At 44.8% G+C, this 23,004-nt stretch overlaps 1 protein-coding gene across 2 annotated transcripts in view; it reads left to right on the forward strand.

Annotated features, from left to right (window-relative positions):
- The window catches only part of CCDC85C (coiled-coil domain containing 85C), a 110,789-nt gene extending 87,820 nt beyond the window's left edge, over nt 1-22,969 (forward strand). Inside the window, exons 4-6 of one of the 2 annotated variants that reach the window (XM_053979592.1) lie at nt 10,815-10,910; nt 17,533-17,631; nt 19,230-22,969. In XM_053979592.1, coding sequence (XP_053835567.1) covers nt 10,815-10,910; nt 17,533-17,631; nt 19,230-19,319 — 285 coding nt within the window. In that variant the 3' untranslated portion in view covers nt 19,320-22,969. The remainder of the gene's footprint in view (nt 1-10,814; nt 10,911-17,532; nt 17,632-19,229) is intronic. The other variant, XM_053979593.1, reaches the window with a different exon arrangement.
- The last annotated feature ends 35 nt before the right edge of the window (nt 22,970-23,004 follow it).

Raw genomic sequence — 23,004 nt, forward strand, 5'->3', positions numbered from 1 at the left:
GAACCCATTTCTTTGCTGTCAATGAGGAGGGATGCCAGGGCTGTCATTAGGACTTGCTAGTGGGTGTCCCTTGTTTTCTGTGCCACACACAGTGACCCTGACCACCTTTTGGTAAACACGTGAATGTGTGTTTGTAGCTGTGTGGGTGTGAGTGACACGTTAAGTTTAAATAACCATCACCTTCCCCTTCCTTAAGTTTTTGTACCAAGTTTGTAGTGTTCCCTTGCTGAGGAGCAGGAGCTCCTGGTGGTTCCCCATCAGGGTGCAGGAGGATTTATCCACATTAAATCTGCTGGTGCTGTAGGTGGTGACTGGAGACCATCCTGGGTCTGGAACTGGGAATCCCTGTGGAAAGTACCTGCAGATAGACTCTGTGAGAGCTGAGACAAGCTCTGTCTTTTTAAGAAGACAATGCTGCTGATGCCAATACCCAGCTTTTATATAGGCCCCTGAGGACTACAATAAGTACCTCCAGATAAAAGTGAGATTTCTGTTACAGTGTTCAAAGCTGCTTCTCTCAGGAGTCTGTATAGACTACAGACCAGACTGGGGAGGCACAATTTCTTTTTCCTTGTACATCTATTCCAAAAACAACCAGGTCCATAGGAAAATGCAATGTAGTGGAGAGCACTCAACTTAGAGGGCTGTGGAGTCTCTGGCTTCCTGACACTGTTTCTGATTGTATTTTTCTCCAGTGCCCACTTCTTGAGGGATGCAAAGCCTGGGAGATACCTCTGGCAGCCTGGCTGCAGCACCAGCCCCGTCCCTTGATTCCCACCATGCTGCCACAAGGAGTCACATTTTGTACCTCTGCCTTGTAGAGATACTTGGGGGAAGTGTATTTCATTTTGCCAGATGGCACACTTGCTATTACAAAAACAAGCCCAAATGTTTGTGGTCTGTAGGTGTAAAGAGAAGCCATTAGATGGAGTGGGAAGGGATGATGAGTCCTTGGCTGAAGCGCTGGCTGTCTGCTGGGCCTGTGAGAGCAGTGGTGAGGAGAGATGTGAGGGAACACAGTAGCTAAACCTCAACCCCAGTGACAGTTCTGTCTCTCCCTTTTGCCTGGAAAGACAGTGGTCTCCATCCTGTTCAGTACAAGGGCTAAGGCAGAAGAAAAGCCAGAAGGTAACTCACTATCTCTCCCTCAGCTCCCTGCAGAGGAAAGAAAAAGCTGGTCCCTGAACCAACCTGGTGTAGGCAAGGAGATGTAACTGTGGCCCAAGCCTGGTCTTGGGTCTCACTGGGGAGCACAGGGCAAGTCTTGTCCCTTCTCATCCTGCATGGGAGTAAATCTATTCCTCTCAGGGAGAAGAACTGGATCAGCTTCTTAAAGCCAACCTGACTTTTCAAATCAAGCTTGAAATGGCTAAAGATCACCATACTGTTCTCATTATGATGTCCTGAAGATGCACCCAGGAGAGTCAGGGGAGCCCTTGGAGCATTGATTGCCCCTGCAGAATCACCTGGTGCACTGAGGACCTTAGCAAGGCCCCAAGGTGTCCCAGCACAGCAACCCCTCCACTGCCAGCAAGGAACTCCCAGCCCCTCACAGTTCTATATGAAGCCCCTGGGCAGGGGGATCTCTGGCTGCCCAGTGCCTCTGGCATCCCCAGGACTGCACTTAGATCTTCAGCATCTCCATTGTGGCATCTCAAAATGCCTCCAGCCCCTTCTGTTACTTCAAGCCCCTCGTGTGCAGTGCCCTGATGGTCCCCTGCCTTCTTCTATCCCTGCACCCCATCCCCTGTAGCTGTCAGGTGAGCTGAGCTCAGCTGGTGTGTGTCAGAGGATGACTCTAGGCTGGTTTCTCACCTTCCCACGTAAGTGATGGCCATGGTGCCTTTTTAGGCAGGGGGAAGCAATGATTGAAAGAAGCAGCAGAAGGCAGCTCCTTCCCACTGGCTTCACCGATACCACCAGGATGTTATTGAGCAGACAAAAAGAAATTCAAGGTGGCTGATTTGCCACTGCAACAACAGTAGCTGTGGAAGAGAAAGTAAAATGAAAGGTTTGTCAGGATTTATGGCCCAGGGAGTGCCATGGTGAAGCTTCAGGGTGTATCACCAGCAGCTGAGAACAAACCAATCCATTTTTGAAAGCAGCTGCCCTTCATCTGCTGCTATTGCAGAGGCTCTGAGCAGTGGGTGGCTTTTTTCCCCATGGCAGCTAACCAGCACAAGGTTTGGCAGTGACAAAATTGGGAGTTTTGATGAGCAAAAGAGGCGTTGAGAGGCCGTGCCCATAATTCACCCTTACCGGTAACAAGAGGAAGCAAGAAAATTTCATCTGCTTTGAGGATCTGCTGTAGGTTCTCATGCTCATTTTTCATGTACCTTTGTGTGGGGCTGGCAATGGGTCGGGGGAGAGGCAGTGGCACAACAGACCCTTGCTCTGCCATAGGACTGGAAGGACAGCCAGGCTCAAGTGGAGACCTGAGGGATCATACAGATGTGCACAGGTATCCTCCTGTGCCTGCACGCATCCTCTACCCACTCAGAGGCTTTCACCTGCATCATCCCCAAATCAGATTTGCTTCAAAATCATGAAAGCCTTAAAAATGCCCACCGTTTCCTTCTGAAAACAAATGTGCTTGACTTCCCTTTATCAAAAGTAGCAGCACCTCTCAAATTCCTCACGCTGACAGTGCCCCTGTGAGTCAGTCAGAGTTAGTGCACTTGTCTGCTGGTACGGCTGGGCTCGCTCTGTCCGGACGCTTGTTCTGCTTGCCCGTGTCAGGTGCTTACGGGCTGAGGCTGCTCTGCACGTGTCACGTTGGTAAGGCTTTCAGTCCGAGGGGGCAGCTGAAGCTGTCGGCGGTGATTTTACCGGCGTGCCCCCATCCCAGCTGCCCAGTGCTGCTACCAGCCCATAGAGTGAGCACTCCCCTCGCCCCCACCACTGCTGGAGGAGGCTGACTCACTGCCTCTGCATGCTCCAAGGAGTCTCCTGAGTCTGGAGCTTCGATCAACTCAGTGCTGAGAAAAGACACCCTTCCTGTTTGTAATGACATCCAGTTGGAAACAATGTCCTGACTTTGTTTTTCTGTTTGGGGCAGTGCCTGAAATCTTCCCTTTGGTGCCCGTACAGCCAGCGCTGTGTCATGCCTGCCAGGGAGAGGAGCTATTCTTTTCTTGGGTGTCTGTGATGTTTGCTGAGAAAGCAATGAAATTGTTTCTTTAATAATCAGAAAGCACCACGTTATTACTTAAGTAGAAAATTTAAATTACTTGTTATTACTTAAGTAGACATCCACACATTCTGGGGCACCATGAAGATGCAGGAGGAGGTGGCTGAGACGCACAGACGGGCTCTGTCTGGCTCCTGTGTGGACCCAGCAGTTAATTCATGGATTTGAATGTTTACATGACCAGCTGCTCTCTATGATTAAAGGCAGCAAATTAAGTAATGCCAAAGGAGATTATCATCTGCAATAAAGTCCCTTGATTTGATAAGGAAGATGCTAATACAGAGTACTGATGGCTCTGAACTCGTTCCCTGTCAGTGGCCAGGACCTGTGTTGTGCTGGAGAGCTGGGTCTGTCTAGGAATCTTGCACAGGTTCCTTCTCCAGTGCCTGACTGTCAGGTGCTTGCAGCTGCAGGGCAGCCCCCTGTGTCTTTAGGAACGTAGGACTGTGCAGCCGTTTAAGTGCCCCAGAAGGAGCTGGTGGTTGGGTTTGAGCTGGGTGCTGGCAGGCTTTCTGCATAGGTGTGGAATAACAGCAGCCAAGCACCACCAGTGCTCTGGATCATCAGTCAGGCAGACAGGACACAGCTCCCTGGCTCCTGTCAGGGTGTCCCATGCTCAGGTATCGGAGGTCTGCCATCATCTGCAGTAGGGTGGCAAAAAGGTGTGGTCTGCAGAGGAGCCGGCACTGGTCACTTCTCTGTATCTCCAGGAAATCTTGTAGCCAGCAAGGAGCCCTGGGGCTGCTGCCAGAGTGCCACCAGGTAGCCCTGTCCCTGCAGGGCCATGAGAGGAGCTGGGCTCCCTCAGGAGCACCACACGTGCTGGCAATGGCAGAGCTGCCGTGGGCATGAGAAGATGCAGCAGGGAGGGAAGGGACTTTGCAGGAAGGAGGGTGGATGTCAGCCGGGAGTCTTGTCATGCTCCAGCCCCTTTGTTTCAGCCGTTAACCCCTCTGCAGCTGCAGGGCAGCAGAGCATGGGAAATGTGGCCCGGGATGATGAAGGAGCCCAGGGAATTTCTCAGGCTGGCAGTAACAGGAGGTTTTTTTGTGTGTGATCACCCAGGAATGCCACTTATCTTTGTGTGAAGGGAGATTTCTCATTCTGAATGGACCATCAGTCCGTGTGAGCCCAGTGCATGCTGCCTGCTTGCTGCCTGTGCTACTCTTCTGATGGGGACACCGTGCTTCAGGGTTTTGGTGCACTCCCTGCCTTCCCTTCTCCCATGCCAGGGTGGCCTTGTGCTCTCAGTCCTTGGTTTTGATGTTGGTTTTCCCCCATCTGCCCCCAGTATTGCCTGTCTGGAGCTGCTCCAGGCACTTCCTTTAGCTTGTAGCCATATGTGTCACTCACAAAATGAAAATGTGCTGGGCCCCCTGTTCTGTCAGCACACCAGGGCTGGGGTGCCAGTCAGGGCACCTTTCCATGGTACTACCTGGCTCTGCCACCCACTTTCCATGAACTGTGGGCATGTTACTGCCTCCTGCTTGTCTCTTAACAATTCCTAATTTGCAGAGTAGCATTGACACCTTTATTTATTATTTATTTAAAACACCTGAATGGTGACAGGTGCTAAGGAAGGGTCCAAGTACAATTCAAATCTGGGTAAGCAGGTTGCAAGCAAAACCACTGTGAGATAAACAGGCGTGCCTGGGAATTTTATTGTGAGCTGTCTGACAGTGCCAGATGTAATGTAATTTTCTATGTTCTGTCTCAGTAATAAAAACTTCACGGTGTCTGATATGATTCCATTTAGCTTTAATGTTGTCTGAGGTATGCCATTAGAAAAATGTAGCTTATATAATCAGGTTTGAATTCTAAATGCTTGTTTTTTGAAATGGAAGACAAAAATTAATAGAAGGCAAGGGGAAGTTGTAAGGTTCAGAAGCATTAATATTTGCTCATATGTTCCGTGCTGGTCTGAAGCATCCCCAGTGCCTAGGTTGTGCCTGCTGGCTGAAGTAAAACCAGCAGGATGTTCTCTTCTGGGTTTTGAAACTTAGTCTTTTGCAGTCTTTCTGCAAATCAGGAATAGCTCTCTTGGAGGTGAGGTAGGAAAGGGTGTCATTAAAAGACAGAACATAACTGAGCAAAAAGAGATTGAAAATTGATGGCAGGCCCAAGGTCTCATGTCTTTTCAGATCCCTGGAGGAATCAAGGAGAAATTGTTTATCACAATGTTTTTGTTCTTTTTTTTTTTTTAATTTCTGATCCAAAACCTCTAAAAGAGCAGACACCTGTCATCCCCAGTTAGGCTCTTTTCTTCTTGGGCTCCAAAGTATTCCCACTGTTATTAAGAGAGGTTCGTATTTTAAGCCTTACTTTACCTCTGTGGAGGTGTGTCATTATCAGGATTTTGCAGCGTGCCTATTGCAGAGAGTCTTATGAATTTTGGTCCTCCAAATACACAGGAATGGAGTATCCATGGCAGTGCTTGTCAGCATCTGTGCTGGACCACATCCCATGCAGCCAGATAGAGCCAGCAAGGACTCATTAGGAAACTTGGTCTTAGACACCGGTAATGACATTGTGGCGTGACACACAGCAGCAGATGTTCGCCAGCAGCTGCAAGTTGAGGCCTCTGCTCTTCATTTTTTTGGTGTCAGACTGAAAAGAACCGTTGGCACTATTTGTGGTCTGGGGATTTTCTTTCTCATATTAGCACTATTGCTTTGCTGATGGTTTTTGTCTGGGGCAGTGAATGGGGCTACTTTGATTTGCTTTGTCTTCTGCTTTGGATTGGAGGGTGCCAGTGTCATTCTTGCAATAGAGAATTGGGGAACTTATCCCCTGCTTGTAGCATATTGCTTCAAGGATGCCCTGGCAGGAGAGACTGCAGAATTTTTCTCTCTTTTCTTAGTCAATTATACAGCTGGACTGTGACTCTCCATACAGACTTGGAGACAAGCCCTGCAGGCTTCAGAGAGAGGTTTCTGGGAGAGTCTCAGATAGAATTGAGCTTTTCTGGTAGATTTATGGTTTTAGCATGCATGATGTGGGGTGAGTGGGATGGGAAGGGGACTGATGCCACATGGGAGCAGTAAGCTCTGAGAAGTGCACTGGTGCCATCACTGATACCAGCAAATATTCAGCACTGATCTGCTTGAAATGGAGGAACAAGTGAGGGCTGAAAGGGAAATGTGTTCAGTGGTGCTTCAGTACTGCTGTCTGCACAGAGGCAGCAGAGGAGTAGCTCTTGTTGTGGTTTTCCCTGTGGAAAAGGGCCTGGATATGGGGGTACTTGGCACTGTCCTCCTTTGATGGATGCAAAGAGTCTCATCAGGACCCTCTCAGGACTCTGCAGTCCCAGAACCATTCTCTCAGGACACTGCAGTCTCAGCAGAGATAGGGCTGTTCTGTCCAGGGCTGAGCTCATCAGAGATCCATGCCACAGCGATCTGGAGTGTTCTGAGCAGCCACAGTGGTTTGGAAAGAAGCAAAATCACCAACTTGCTGATGAAGCATAGGATGGGTCACACACAGCTCCGCAGCCTCTGCTTCCCTGGGACTTTTGCTTCTTAAGGAGAACTGTTTTTGGGTCTCAGAGGTGCAGTGGTTGATAAACCCTGTGCACAGGGAAGAAAGGTGCTTCCTGCAAGCATCTGGACACTCAGAGACATAACCTATACCCCCTCTCCTTAATTAGACTGGTAATCTCACTGCTGGGCAGCTCTTCCTTTGGTGGGGAGACTATGGCTGTGGATGTAGCTGGAAGTGGTATGCTATTTCTCAACATCTTTATTATAAATTTTAATGGCATTTTTGGTGACTTCTGTGCTGTCTTGTAGCACCATTCATTTATATAATTGCATAATGCCTAGCCACAAATCTGAGGGTGAAGAGTAAACCACCTCTGAACTTCCAAACACTATAAAAACCTAGCAAGTGGAAAAGCCATATGTCCATCTAATACAAAGACTGCATGCTCGACAAAACCAGACGGGGAGAGGAAACTGAGAGTGACACTTGCCTCAAAACACACCATGTTGCTTTTTGCCTATATGGACAATTTCTGCTTCTTAGCATGTAACCAGATTAACCTTGCTATTATTGTCTGCCAGGGTGCTGAGTCAGCTGTGTTCCTATGTCTGTGAAAATGTCAGCTATAGGGAACAGGAAGGGCATGGGTTTCTGTAGTGGTGGGGGTCCTCAGATTAGCTGAGTTAGAGTGTTGGGGTGCAGCTGTGGGAATTCTTGCCTACAGTTTCCAAATGCATCTGTTCTAGGCATGAGGAATCTCCTCCATCTGTGCAATTTTACTTACTACTTTGACACTGACTTCTTGAGATTTTCCCTGCCTGACTTCCAATCTCCTATTTCAAATCTCTGGTTCCCTCTTGCCTGCATTTCACCTCAGTGGGTTTCCTGCTGGGTAAAATACACATCCTCCTCTTCCTTCCCATTCCCTCCCTTCTCCCACTGTTGGCAGTTTTCCAATATAGCAACCTTGACCTTATCTCCAATTCCTTCCATTTCCTCCTCTTCAGCTAACACTGTCGGTGAACTCTGCCCCTTTTCCTCTCCTCCATCCTCCAAAGGCTGGCCATGCATCCTGCTGCCCATGTATCCTGCTGGATATGCTGTCACTTCTTTCCTTGCTGACTGCAGTCCCCTCAGTTCTGGCCTCCTCTGTGTGTGCCTCTGTGCAGGAAGCTGATAGGGGTTTGGCTGAAGCTTTTTTTCTTTCCTGTGAACCACATGAAATCAGTGGGAATGAAGCACCAACCCCTTTAAAAAACACTGACTCTTTGTGTGTCTGGAAGGAGCCTTCCCTGAGGGTGCAGCTGCACAAGAAGCACTCACTGCAGTGATGAGCACTGAGCCACCCTTAGCTGTGTCTGTATTTTTACTGACTGCATCCCATAGCTGCAAAGACTGAGGGATGTTGGTGAGATCCTTGCTTGCTCCCCCACCTTCTTCACGTGTGGACCTTTTGTAGCACCAGCCTGGCATGGTGGGGAGGTCTCAGTGGCGTGGCCATGTGGTTCACTCACCATTGCTGATGATGGCACTCAGCAATCTGGACATCTCCTTCTGTTGGCTGAGGCTTTTAACTTCCAAGCTAAGGATCAAGGATCATGCCTATTTTAGAAATGAAGTAATCTGTCACTTTTACTACAGATTTTGGGTCTACCTCTTTTGCTGCACTTCTCATTTTTTAAAATTATTTTTCCCTTCTTCAGTCAAATTCTCTACCTGTGTTCAGGGGCCCCTCAGTTGACTGCCCTTGTCTGAGGAGGAAGGTGACCCTTTGAATGCTTTTTGTGTGATATAATATATCCAGCATATCACTGTGTTTGCAAGAATGCTTTTATCTTGTCAGTATGGTGATTGGCTAAGTATGATCAAGCTCTTTAGAAAAAACATTTCTCTCTAATCATTTTTGTTTCATTTGTATTCTGTAATAATTCTGAGAGTGATTGTGATCATGGAAGTGCTTTGTAGCTCATTAGTGCCTTCAGTTATGTGAGGAGAAGCTGCTGTCTTTCATACGGGAGACCTTGTGATCTACTCTAGTTTGGCCAGGAAACTGTATTTAAAATGTTGTCAGCAGCAATATCCAGCAGAATTCCTTTTTACTTTGTCATATTACTCTCAATTCCAAAGAAATACTAGATGTTAGACCTTTGTTTGGCATTTCCTGTGTTAGTTCTGAAGAGGGCCATGGGAGAAGATCCATATCAAGTATGACCAGAAACTCCTGAATATTCTTCTTTCTTCTGTCATGAAGCTGGTCATTTATAGAAAGAAAGCATTTTTCATGATGAAGCCAGAGTAATTATGCGTGCATTGGTGTCTCTGACCTCTGGGGGAAGCTGATTCTGGAAGGATTCTGTTGCATTTACCAGCCCTGTGAAAAGTTTGTACCCCATGTTGCAGTTGTAAGTCACAGCTGTAGACTAGCTGGATCCAGTCCCTGGTGCTCCCTCCCCAGCCTCTGGCTTTTCTGTCTGATGTTATGGATGGGGTGGCTGAGGATGTGTCCCCAGGTGGCCACAGCTCCAGCAAGCTGTAACACTCTGCCACTAGGTCCAGAACCATGCCCATCCTATTAATGCCTCTGCTTTTTCGGTCTGTTAAATAACCTTGGAGAATTTTTGTGGAGTAGTAAGTCTGACTTTCCTTTTTCTGAGATGCCACCCCCTCTCCAAAGGAGGTTTGTGTATCACCTGTGACTCAGTTTGTGAAGGTTGCTGTAATGAGTAAATGGCTGTTGGTCGTGGCATGGGTGAGGTACAGATCAATGGCCAGGGCTTTTGTCTGTAGCCTAATGGATTAGCCCATCTTTTCCTTTAATATATATGCAATGAACACTTTAATGAGTAAAAAGGCCCCTACAACTTAAAACATTTGGAAGAATGAGAGCTGAGAAAGTGCCCCTCCATTGGTTCTCCTTTACTGTAAAAGTGGTGAGGCACTGGCACAGGTTGCCCAGAAAAGTTGTGGATGCTCCAATCCTGGAAATGTTCAAGGCCAGGCTGCACGGGGTTTTAAGAAACCTGATTTAGTGGAAGGTTCCCTGCCCATGGCACAGGGTTGGAACTAGAGGATCTTTAGGGTCCCTTCCAACCCAAACTATTCTGTGTTTCTATTATTCTGTGATTCTTCTGGCACAACTAACTTGCTGGCCTTGGCATGGAAGGCAAAGTGAGGAGACAAAGCATAAAACATGCTGTGTTTTTAAACCCGGGGAAGACGTGAATGGAGTGCCTCGTGTGTTGTTGTGAAAGCATTCCTGTGATGGTGCTACATGCCGCTCTGCCATCCTAATTTGCTTTCAGAGGCCCCCAAGTATAATAATTCTTTGTGTTTCCTAAAGGATGTGAAAGCTAAATACAAGTTTGGTCAATGATTCCATTGTTGATTTCTCCTGGAGTTACAAAGCAATGCAAAAATATTAGGGACAGGCAGGGTGCATCTCACTGAATAAAGATATTGTGTCTCTCATAATTCAAGCTGGATGCCTGTAGAAAAAGGAAAGCCCTATGAAAAATGCTTACAAGGCTGGTTGGACAGTGGAAATCTTTTGTAAAATGCAATTTCGGCGTCTTTCCCAACGGAATCCTTCACGCAGGAGGACTGGCCAGCATTTTGGAAACAAACCCAGCCAACATTAGGTTTGGACATCTGCTTGTTTTAAGGTTGCTTTCACAATTTTCTCTGTAGCTGAAGATCGGTACTTGATGTCTATGTGAAAATGCTGCCAGAGAAGCAATGAAGTTATGCCAACTGTTTCTTTCATGAACACAGCTTCCTAGAAATTACTGTTTTATGCTGGAAAATCATCTTGTTTGCATTGCTCCTGTGTCTAGAAGGATGAGTACTGTTTGATCTTGTCCTTGTGGAAAGCTAACCTAAATGAACAAAAAGTGTTTCTTGAATCAATTTAGATTTAAACCAGGGTGATCTCCTGCCTGAACACATCTAGACTGAGTGCTGGTACTTAATATGGTGTCAAATCAAGTGACTTGTGAGGAAGGCGTAGTGGTGTCTTTTGTCTTTGAAGGTGGCTAAGGGGATTGAATTTGAGACAAGCTAGTGGTCAAATTTTCTGAATACTTTCTTCATCCTTACTTAAATCACCCAAAGGGGAATGAACACATATCTTATCTGATTTCCACAGGGACCAGCTCGCATGACATCTGATCTTGCATCTTCTCCTGCAGTGGGGTATGTCCCTGTGGGTCAGAAGCCAGAGGCTGTGGTGCATGCAATGAAGGTAAGGCTGTGTGGGGCACTGAAGTGTCCTGTGTTGCACCTTTGTGACAGAGCTGGGCATTGGCTCTTCTTGTGGAAACAACTGAACACAGTTGTTTCTTGTGGAAATGACTGAACAGAAAGTTAATACACGGGCAGGATATTGGTAACCCGCACCTGTGTCATGATGAATAAGCATTGCTTAAAATAGTTGCAGAGCTAAGCAAGATTATGCACAGCTATTTTTTGGGGGTTGGAAACCTCCAATAAAAGCTGCTGATGCTGAAGGTGTTGGTTACCCTTTGTGTTCATCAGTCCTGTGTAAACTGAATCGCTGGGGTGACAGTGGTGACCAAAATGCTGTTTCAAAAAGGAACACAAAAACTGCATTTCCTCTTATATTTTGTTATTGAAAATCCTGCAGCAGCCTTCAGAGGAGAAAGATTTTATTTTATGAAAATATACAACAAACAGTGGCATCCTACCTGTGTAGGATGTGCATCATCAGTAGTGATTAAGTCAAGACTATTGACAATGGGACCATGGGAGACTGGTAGATGAGTTAAAGGAGAAAACTTGCACAGTGATTTCACAGCAGCTTTCAGATTCTAGTGACCATCCATTAGCAGAAAAAGTGTGATTCCCCAGTGCTACATGTTTAACTAGTTAAGCAAGGTACTTCTGAGTATCCAAGAGACACAGAAGCACAAATCCTTTACAAGGTGCCATAGGGATGGCTGGAAAGTCTCAACTAAATTAGTCTTTGGTTGAAATGTAGTGATTTATAGATTTGGATTTGCTGGAGCTGAAGAATTTGATACAGGGTTAAAAAGATTACATCTCAACTCAGAGGAGGATTCCTGGATGGCTGCTCTGGAGCTCAGATCCATATGGTCATAGCTGGAAAAAAGGTCCAGCAGTGGCATCACTAGCTTGAATGATTAGACCTGGAGACAGATGCTTAAACAGCTCTTTGCTTTGTACCTTTCCACCTCTGACAGATAAATAAATGTCACAGATGTTGCTCATGGTTATGATCCACAAATTTCCTAAATTTTCTAATTTTTAGTGTTTCTATCTTAGTATATTATGCCTGTCCAGGGTCTCTTGGCTCCAGGACAGATGTTGTGGTGGTGGTTGTGGTAAAACCAACAAATGTCAGGAGAAGCAGTAGTGCGGCTGGCAAAGATATTGGTTCCACTGGGCAGTCGCCAGATCCCAGGAGGATATTGAATGCCACTATTTCTCAAGTAGTTATTAAAGTCAAGACTAGTTTGATTTAATTTGGATCTAATTAGAATTTAAATTATAAATGATCCTTCAAATTGAAAGTCTTGATTTTTCAGCTTTCTTGAGACTTTATCCATCCAAATTGTATAACTACTATTGATTGATTGTATAACTCCTTAAGAGGAGGATGTCCAGCATGGTCAAGGATTAGGAAATACCTTTAATACAGTTTTTGCTTGTTCCCAAAGGAGCTGACTACACAAGTGGCAGTTCACTTGCTGCCATATATTTGTCCTCTGTTTTCCAACAAGTTTCTTCTTTGCATATTGTGAATGGCTCTGTGCTATCAGAAAGCTCCATCCTGTACTATGCTGCAATGTGCTTGTGGGTGACATTTCTCCTGTGTGTGTGTGTATGTATATATATATATACATACAGATGGATCTGCTAAATTGTTGCCTTGCAGAATGTTGCAAACTCATGTGAACCTTTGTTTTTCTGTCACTTTGTATTGATTTGTCTTTGATTGCATTTAATCATCCAAGCCCTATACAGTCCAGACTATTGCTGTTTGCTTTTTCTTTCCAAACTGTGGAGTTCATACCTTTCTGGTCCTGCCCTTCATTGCATTTGGCAAGGTGGTGGTGAGGGATAGTATTAAGCAGAGTTGGTAGTGTTTTTAAATTACAAGATCAAATACTTATAAATTGATTATGATCATATTCTGGGGAGCAATTAGTTTCCTATTTGCTTTAGGAATTGCAGGACTGAATTTCTTACTAAGGGCAAGAAACAGAAATGGTTTTAAGATGTGATTTGATAAGCATATGAAAAGGATTGAAAATTAATGAGGAAGATTCGTGGAAACTGGAAATTAAGTTTGGGAGGTCTGGCGCAATGATTCCTTTAAAGGAATTGAAAGGAACTTGGATGACTTGTTGTTTGCACATATTAGTAATCTCTCTGCTTCAGAGCTTTGTGGATTCCTAGGAAGGGCTAGAAGATATTCAGAAGAAATTCTCCTCTGCAACTTCATAGTTTGGCTGGTGAGGTGCATTTATCTGTCTCCAGAACCCTGGCAACTGCCATGGCTTGAGTCAGGAAGCAGGTGACATAGCAGTCACATCTCACAGGGCATAAATGATCTCACATGATGGGTCCTGCTCACTCACTTGAGGTTAAAAATGTTCTCACATTTGAAGTGAGGAGGAAATTCTCCTGTAGGTCAGTGTGGCACAGAGGGATGAGAGGGTCTGTTTTTCCATCCTGTAGCCCATTTCCAAGGATCATCTGGAAATTGAAAGACTGAGGAATCTGGTCATGGTCTCAATCTCTCCTCCTCCCTTGTGGCACAGTGAAATAGTTGGTAGGTGCTGGTCTCCAGCTGCAGACCTTTTTTTGGCCACATCATGCTGTACCATATGAAGTAGATCTTATTTGCCCCTGCAGAACTGGGTAGCTTTTCCAGTGCCAGGCCCTGCATGTGGGAGGCTGGATGCAGCTGCTGCCTTAGACCCTCACCTCCTGTGATACAGATCGTGACTGTCTCTTGAGAAGAGAGCAGCTTACAAATGAGACTTTGTGCTTTGGCTGTACCACAGCTGGAAGAAGCACTGCTTGGTTGAGAAAAGAAGTCCTTATGGCTAAGCAGGCCAGCTCCTTACTGTCGGAAAAGGCAAGGAGAGATGGAAAGGCCATTTAAATGATCAAGGGGATGGAGCACCTATCCGATGAAGAAAGGCTGAGGGTACTGGGGTTGTTCAGCCTGGAAAGACAAGGCTCCAGAGGGACCCTATGGCACCTTCCAGTCCTCTAAAGGGAACTCATAAAAAAAAGAGGGAGAGGGACTTTTATGTCACATAGTGACCGGACAAGAGGCAATGGTTTTAAACTGAAAGAAGGCAGGTTTAGATTAGTTGTTGGGAAGGAATTCTTTACTGTGAGAGTGGAGAGGCACTGGAACAGGTTGCCCAGAGAAGCTGTGGATGCTCCATCCCTGGAAATCCCTTCAAGGCCAGGCTGGATGGGGCTCTGAGCAACCTGCTCTAATGAATGGCATCCATACCAAACCATTCTATTATTCCACGATTCTGTGCAGTTGGCTCCACTTGTCTTGTGGAACACTTGCATGTAAGCCTATCCATAAGTGATGAGGCTGCAAGGATGTGGCTCTGTGCCCAAGCAAAGGTCACTGTGGGACTGTCCATTCCACATGGATCTGCAGGCCTTCTGGACTGCCTCTGTCTGCACCCACATACATAATATCCCCTAGGCTTTTTCCTTGGGATTTTCTGCCAGATAAATTCTATCTATGTGGCTGAAGTACTGCCTGCAATTTAGCACAGGTTCTTCCTTGAGCATGTTTAGGATTTTCTTTATTTTTCCTTCTGAAATAGTTTTGTTTGTTTGCACCTACTAAATAAGGAGCAAGATGACAGGTTGGCACTCCTAACAGCTGTTTTTGCTAACAAGAATAAAAGGTACATATGCTACAGCTCAATATCTCACTGAACATCAAAGCACTTTTCTTAGGAACTGAGCAAACCTGCTAAAGACGTGGGGAGGTGATGAGGAGACAAATGTAAAAGAATGACATTTAGCCTTTAACCCAGCTGCCCCCACAGCAGCAGCCTGGACCTCTTCCATGCACACAGAGCTATCAAGCAGGTGATCATCACTCCCACTAATTGTGGATAAGACAGGATTTGGCCTTCCAAAACTAGGGAAAAATCCTAGCAGGGCATATGGACTGTTCCCTTGCTGAAGTAGGATGTTTCCCAGTGCTGTGTCCAGCTCACTTATGAAGCAACAAAATTAGTGAGGTTTGCACAATTTGGAAAGTATCCCTCAATCTTAGTGTGCTTTGTGTTGCAGAAATGAATATCTCAACTTTCAGCTTCCCTTCCAAAGCTTTACTACTGTCATTCAGACTCTTTAGTGGTGTTTTTTGATTGAATATTTGTTTTTAAAATATATTTGGCCATATGGGATCAGTACAGCAAGTCAGAAGGGATGTGTCATCAGGTGACTTTGAGGTGACATTGTCTTGCTCACAGACATCAATGCAGTCTCAAAGAGCACTTGAGGTGTTCCTCAGTTTATGTATCAGTAGGGAAAATGCCAGACAAGCTGGCATGGCCACTGAGAGCAAGGTGAAAGTTGTTTTTGGGAAGTAACATCCCTGTGCAGAAGAGCAGCATTTCCCAGTCCAGCCCCATGCCAGAGTGGAGCAGGCTGCTCACTGGCTGGCATTTTACCCAGGGAGATCACAAAGGGCTGCTGTGTCAACAGAGGACCAAGTGCTGTCAGTGCAGCTCGATGAAAAGCAAAAAGGAGGGGATGGGATGAGCCGCTTAGAGCCTGGGGTACATTTGCCTGTTTCCTTTAGGCTCCTGGGTTGAGAGGTGGCAGAAATCACAGGACATACCCCAGTTTCTTAGACCCACACTGAATGCACAGTCCTTGAACTTTAGCTGATCCATAGATAGCTGATGTGAAGGCATGTTTGTATTCCCCAGTGGTGTAACTGGTCCTTCTAAACAGCTGAGGAGGCATCTGGCAGGATCTGAGAATAGCTGGGGCTGGGTCAGCACTAAGAAAAAGCTTTCCTGTCTTTCTTCAGGAGGTTATTTCACTATTCAGAGTGTATTTTCTTCCAACATGCCTTTCCTGGATAGGCTGTTGCATTTTATCACTATGAATCCCATTTTCCCATACCCAAGATGCTAACACATCTTTACAAAGTGCCTAGCCAGACATGGGTTGAGCCTGGGAAGCAGGATGATTTCCAGAGTAAATGAGATTCAGAAATTAAATACAAACATAACTTCCATCTGATCATCTTTCAGCTCCAGCTCTGCCTGGTTAACGCTATTAAAAGACATTTCCACTGAAAGAAATAATATGTTGTGCCACCTTTTCACACCTCCTGGACCAGGGAATGTGGGTTTAGTTTAAGCACAAATTGTAGAAAAACAGTTTATTTTAGTCCACTGAGACTCTCATGCCTGCAAGATGGATGGCTGTTGAAAGCAGAGGCTGGGGCTGATGTGATCTTTAACTAATCTACCCCATGGTTTCCTTGACACTTGCCCTGTGGACACAGCCGATGTTTAGCTGCCAGCCGTGGTGCTCCATGCCAGGATGTGATCCTGCAGGCTGCTGCTGTGCAGCCAGCATCGGAAGCACACGGGCTCCAGACAAGCAAGTTCAATGTGCGAGTCCAGCTGGATCAATAATTAATTCCCTCCTCTTTAGCAGAAATTAGATGCTCTCTTTGTCAGCATGTACATGCTTTTTGCATCCTTTTTGCCCTTCCTCCCTTCTTAGAATGGATGTGGATAATTCCTGTCTGTGCAAAGACTGGTCCCCAGTAGGCTACAGGCCATAGAAGAATGACCTATTTTTGTTTGTAACTCATTTTGAGTACAGCAGGATTGCTGTGCTGAAGCAGACCTGGGGGTAATCTTCCCTGGTATCCCATTTCGTGGAGCAGCCAGTGCTGTATATACTTCAGCAAAGGCTGAAACCCATCCTAGCACAGCACCTGGCTCTGTACCTCCCTGGGTATAGGAATATGTATAGGAATATTTATTCATACAACTACACCTGTTGTACACATTCCTCTGTGTGTGTGGATGCATTGTGGTGAATGAGACCATGTGCTGTTTGATGATGTTGGGTGGTTGTAGGATTTCTGACACTGCACACTGAGCTGCCCACCTGGCTCATCAGTGGTGAAGCCCTGGGTGAGGTGTGTAAATCAGCACAGAGACAACAGTAAAACCTGGAGGTTCCTGTGCTGTGCTATGCCCACCTTGTGGGATGTGCCTGTCTGGAGGAACTGTTGGAATGCATGTGGGTGTGACAGAGGGGTATCCCTCGGGTCAGTGTTACTAACTGGAAATGAAGGCTGCCTTTAGCCTCAGGCAGCCTCCTTTTGTGATCAAGGGACCAGCTGGCCACAGCTGGGCACTTTCTCCCTGAAGGAGCTCTGTGGAGGTTGTCAGGACAGTGGGATGTGGCAGGCTGGGACTGGCTCCCACTTGAGCTGCTCAGAGGTTTGGGGTGTGGGCAGCACATGGTGAGGAACAACATCATGCTTGTTGGGGTGCTGCCTGGAAGGTGGGACTACCAGCAGCCTTCCTGGAAGAGATGCACTTGTGGGCACAAGCAACCTGCTGCCAGTGGTCCCCAGGACTGGCAGCAGCCACACCATGAAGGTGGTGGGACAGAGGCAGGACATGGCTGGGAGAACAGGGAGGATGGAGGTGCCCAGCTTGATGTCATGTTTGTCTTTGCTTGTCTTGAGGCTTTGTGAATCCTGCCAATTTAAATACTTGTTAATGATGTTCTTAGGGATGCAAATAATTATTTGAGGATCATAATGGTTTTGTAATACTGTTTTTTTGTAGGTCCTTGAGGTCCATGAAAATTTGGACAGGCAAATGCAAGACAACTATGAAGAAGACCTAAGTGAAAAGGAGAAGGCAATAGTTCGTGAAATGTGCAATGTAAGAACTCCTTCCAGCAACTCTTGGTGTTCCTTTTGTGGTCTTTTGTTACGAGTATGGAGGAACAGGGATCTGCTGCATGTAATCCTTGTGAAGTCCATAGGCACAAGGGAAGAGTGGAGACTCTGCTGACCACTGTTTTGGATAATCTGAGTGCTTTGTTCACTGCACAGAGCAGCCTTTGCTCAGTAGATAGTTCCCACTTTGCTGCCTTCCTGGCTGTAGAGCAGCTAGTCTAGCTGACCAGAGATGTCCAAGGGGCTCTCCCTGACTAGAAGGGTCCTGTTAGCAAATGTCTCCACCTGTGCCCTTAAGGACTTGGTTTGGGTTAAGCCACAATTGCATGCTATGTTTAAAGCTGTACAGCTTGAACAGGTTTGAGCCTAAACCATGTGGTAATGTCAGAGGGAGAATCTTGTCTGGAGTCATTGAACAGCATCATGATATGTGGGGTGCTATTAACACTGCTGGTATTTTGGGCAACCACACTGTTAACTGAGCTGGCCACATCCTGTGTAGGGAGTGCTCATACCCAGCCTCTGCTCTGCAGTGTCTTCTGTCATGGCATTGCCTCCAGCCCCAAAGCACCTTGGCCATGCTCTGGCTTTGAACAGAAAGAAAGTTTGAGATTTCTGCTGGAACACTGCCTGAGCTGCCTGTCACCTGCAGTTGGGGATGTGCTGTTCAATTGCCCAGAGTAGGGAAGAGAATGCCTGTGAGCCTTCTTTTTTTGAAGTCCACATAAGAGGTGGGCCCAGGTGGCACCATTTAGTGCCTTCCAGCAGTTGAGAGGGGCCTAATGCTCTGTTTAAATTCTGAAACCCACCTTAACCCTAAAAAGAGGGTGCGGACACAAGCGCAGCTTGCCGAGCTAAAACACTGTGAGCATCCTTGGCAAGGGCTGAGGCACTTCAGTTTGGTTGCTGGATTCCTATAAGCAAAGCAAAGACCAGAGTAAATTGAGGCCTGCTTTTTAAGATATTTTGTCTGCTTAATTTCCCAGTCCCTTGTAGCTATGCTGGGGGAAAGGTAAAATACTGTAACTTCATCTTCCCAAACTGACTCATCTCTGTTTGTCTATCATCAGCTGTTTTCTCTTTAAATATTCATTCCATGTAGATTCAAGGCAGCTATAAAGTTTTATGCAGTTTATTTTTTATTTAAATAGTGGCCCCAGAGTGATAAAATGTATGTTTTTAGAAAGTCATGTATATATAATTTTAATCATTATCTTTTTCATTATCTTTTCTGTTCACGGTAGCATCTTTTCTGTAAGCATGGCAGGGTTGACCTACCATTGAACTTATGTTCTGAATCTAGTGTATTTGTTTTATACTATTACCCCAGGCAAAAACGATTCTAATTTCAAGAGGGACTAATTAGAAAAATGCATCAGTTTTTTTCCCTTGGAAACTGGTGCAAAGATGCCATCCAGTGTCTCTGCTGAGAACTGCAGCCCAGCTCTAAGAAAGGGCTGGTTTTGGATTTCAGACTGCAATTTAAAAATATTGCTATTCCTCAGTGTCTTTTTTTTTTTTTTTTTTTTTTTTTTTAAGTTCCTGTCTTTCTCTCCCCAAACCCTTTATTTTTTCTTGCAGGTTGTCTGGCGAAAGCTGGGTGATGCTGCAAGCTCCAAACCCTCCATCAGGCAACATCTGTCAGGAAACCAGTTCAAGGGTCCCTTGTAGGAACACCATCCTGGAGACTGGAAGTGATGGATTCTGTGAAGACTAAAGAGGCAGAGCTCAGTGTTTCTGGCTGCCTGTTCTTTGGGAGTTGGGGTTGAGTGTTTTCAGGGTTTCCTTTTTTCTTCCTTTTTTTTTCCCCCCAGCTTTTTTTTTTGTAACAATAGTGTAAATATGGCAGCTAAAGGCCTGATTCCCAGGCTGTGGTGCTCTGGAGCTACTGTTCACCGGGTAACCATCCAATAATGCCAGACTTGCATCATTTTTATTGTAGTTCAAACCTGCTTTGTTGTAATGGTCTGTTTGTAGAATTAACTAACTCAAGAGAATTTCTAAGAGGAACAAGAAGAACCCTTAACCTGCGGAGACGTCACCATTTGTATTGCTCCTGTCCACTCACTTGTCTGTGATTCATAGCCAGGTTAGTGGCTCCAGGTAGCCAAGGAAAATGCAATTCAAATTCATTGGCTTATTGCCTGCCAAGTTAATGAGCTGCTAACACTTTTTTTTGGAGGTCCTTATTTTGAAGAATGACATGCAACTGTTTTCACAAGGCTCTTTGTAAAATACTGAGTGGCAAGCTAAAAACACTTGTACTGCCCATTGTACAGTGGTACTTATCACACAAGTGTACATAAAGGCTGAAGTCTCCATATCAGGTGTTAATGAACAATTTTTCATGATCAAATGACACAAGATTTCTGCATTCGTAATGTGAATGAAGTCACTTAGCCACACAACAGTATTCCCTACAAAATGGCAACACTTTTCTTGAAAAGCTTTCACTATGAAATAATTCAGCAGAAACTGCTATCCTGACAGTGCTTATGGCTTACACAGGATCTTCAAAAGCAGCTCATCTTTCACAAAAGGAAGATTTGGGTGGGATTTTTTAATGTTCTTTCTGGATCCCTCACCTATACAGGTTCCTGTGTAAGGTAACCAAACAACAGCCTTGCAGAGCTGAATAAAAACTCCATAAACACAGGCTGTCAGGTGAGACTACTTCCTGCCATTCAAGCTTTATTTTTGTTAATGAACCAAAACAAGTGGGTTTTTGCTTCTTCAAATGGTTGTATATAAAATAATGGGACTTACATTTTGCTATTGTGGAGTAGCTGCCTGTGTAGTTGTAAGAATTTGACTCCCTCCTTTTCCAAGTTGTCACAGCAGCTGTCCCTGTATTTCATTAGATGTTCTTTCCCAATAGTCCAAGGAAGCGGGGCTTCGTTATTAGAACTCATTGGTGTAAAATAATTTTAAAGACAGGCATGTGAAAAGATCAAAGCCTCCTCTTCAAAAGGTGCATTGATTTTAGTGATTAGTTGTAGGATGTAATGACCTCAAACACCATTACTTCCTTTTTGTTCCCTACAAGAATCGGTCACAGCTACAGACAGCTGTATTAGCTGGACAGGTTCTTCCTCTAAATTAATTTGTTCTACCAGTTGAGTTCTTGACTTGTGGTATTGTATTACATGGAACACTGATACAATACCAAGGAACCCATGTGGCAACTTATGAAAGGTAATTGGTCCCGTGGTGTACAATAAACTATAGCTGCCTGGCTGAAGAATTTGCAGTGTCAGAACCAAAACCTGTAATCAGTAAAAGAATAGAGAAGGAATACAACCAAAGTACAAAATTACTAGTAAGAGTAAGCACCACTTCATTATTCATTGCAGAAATAGAAATATAACAGTTGAGTAGGTTATTTAAAAATAACCAACCGAGAACCACCCCCAAAACACAAATGCATACTCTCACTCACACACCCACCAGTAGATTATGTCCTACTACTGCTCAGTCAGTGAACACTGAGCTAGATAGCTCTCAGTCTAATAGTATTTATATCCCATGGAGCCTGGAAAAATCCATTCTGGAGCTGACTGTCTCCTTTAAGCATCTTTAGAGGATTCTGGATTTCCTCCTCTCTGCTTTTTATTTTGACCTCCAGTTTCTAGTCACTACTGGTGATTACTTGTCTTCCTCCTGTACAATTTATACATTGAGACTTCTGTAACAGAAAAGGTGTTGTAAAGCTGAGCATCATTGTTCCTTAACATCTAAGGTCAAACTGAGTGTTACTTTAATCTATCTGCTTAGCCCATTTTAACATTGGTGGCATCTGATTGCTGGATTAAGCAGAGAGTTGAAGTATATTTGGAACAAGGTTGATTTATGTCAGTGAATTTTAACTAAAGCAACACAAACGTTGCCAGCACTTGGAGAGAGTTAACTGTGTTCATGACACGCTTGCTATTTAAGGGGTATATGAGGCTATTAGCAGGTCCTCTCAACAAGACCAGAGCTATACTCATCAGATTACTTGTCTCACCACTATGTAATTCCCACTCAAACGTTCCCTGCTCTCCAATCTCTCTCAAAATCTATTCATTGACTTCAAGCAAAGCTTGTTTTGTTCCACCTGCAGATCTCACCTACAAGGGAAACAGTGCTGCATTTGAGGTCAATTAACCCTACAAATCCTGAAGAGCCACTTTATAGGGTAGCCAGCACAGCTGAACAAACTTCATACTTGTAGGGTACTGCCCTTTTGAAGATTTTATTTATCATCTTCAATGTAAGATGCACATCACTGATTTTGCAGAAGATGATAGTGCTGTACCTTGCAGTGTTACTGTTTAGGGGTTTTTAGGCTTGCCAACCTTCATACTTATTCAATTTGAGCTATAAAATGTCTTCCTGAGGTAAAAAGATGCTCAATGACTTTACAGGATGACTTGGGTGCTGAATTTTCAGCTATCTAAATAGATATTTTATATGCATATTTAAATTCACTTACCTATGCGCTCAGTATTCAGTGAAAACTACCTGAGGAGTTTTGTACAGGAAGTTGGAGGGGAGAATCCCTTGAAATAGTGGCCATTAAATTCATCTATCTGGGGCAATAGCCCAAGATAATTTCCTCAAGATTGAAGCCCTGGGTTCTGCAATCCTCTGGCAAAGAAAGCATCCACTGTTTACAAATGGACTTTGCTTGCTTAAGAAAAGTAAAATCACATCCTTGACTTTTGTTGGAGTGACTGGAGCAAGCAGCGTTTCCCTAACAGTTCCTGAAATGCTGCAGTGTAACCAGCTTCAGTTGGCTCTTCGCACCTTGATAAGACTGCTGAGCACAACCTTGTTTGAGAATGGCACATTTTTATCCAAATATTAGATATTAAATGAAATCAGTGTTAAAGTGACCTTTTATCTTTCTAGAAACTGGGGGGGAAGAGTACTACTGATCTTTTTCAAAGTGCATGACTGTAAAGTGATAAAATTGTATATTTTTCATAATGTGGGGAAAGTCTATTTGTGCTGCTTTAGAAATCAGTTTAAAGTTTGATTTCTGTTAAACCTGTGATCTTACAGCCCTGCTATATTTTCTGTATATGATTTACAAAGAACTGGAAAAGTTAGCACCTGCTGTTGTGTACATAGCAAAATTCTTTAGACCTTAGCACGCGTTTTTACCTATTATTGAACCACTCTGACTTTTTTGGGGAAGGAAAGTAATAGTACAGTTTTTTTTGATAATGTGTGTAAAACATTCTTTTGAAATATTTTAGTAAAAATGAAGTAAGAGATTGATTGTGATAGTGTATACTTCTAGCTGAATAAAATAAAATACATTCTTTTTAAATAAACTGATGAGTAACATTTGGGAGACCACTGCTGAAAT

This window comes from Vidua macroura, chromosome 6, assembly GCF_024509145.1.
Source record: "Vidua macroura isolate BioBank_ID:100142 chromosome 6, ASM2450914v1, whole genome shotgun sequence".
Taxonomy (NCBI): domain Eukaryota; kingdom Metazoa; phylum Chordata; class Aves; order Passeriformes; family Viduidae; genus Vidua; species Vidua macroura.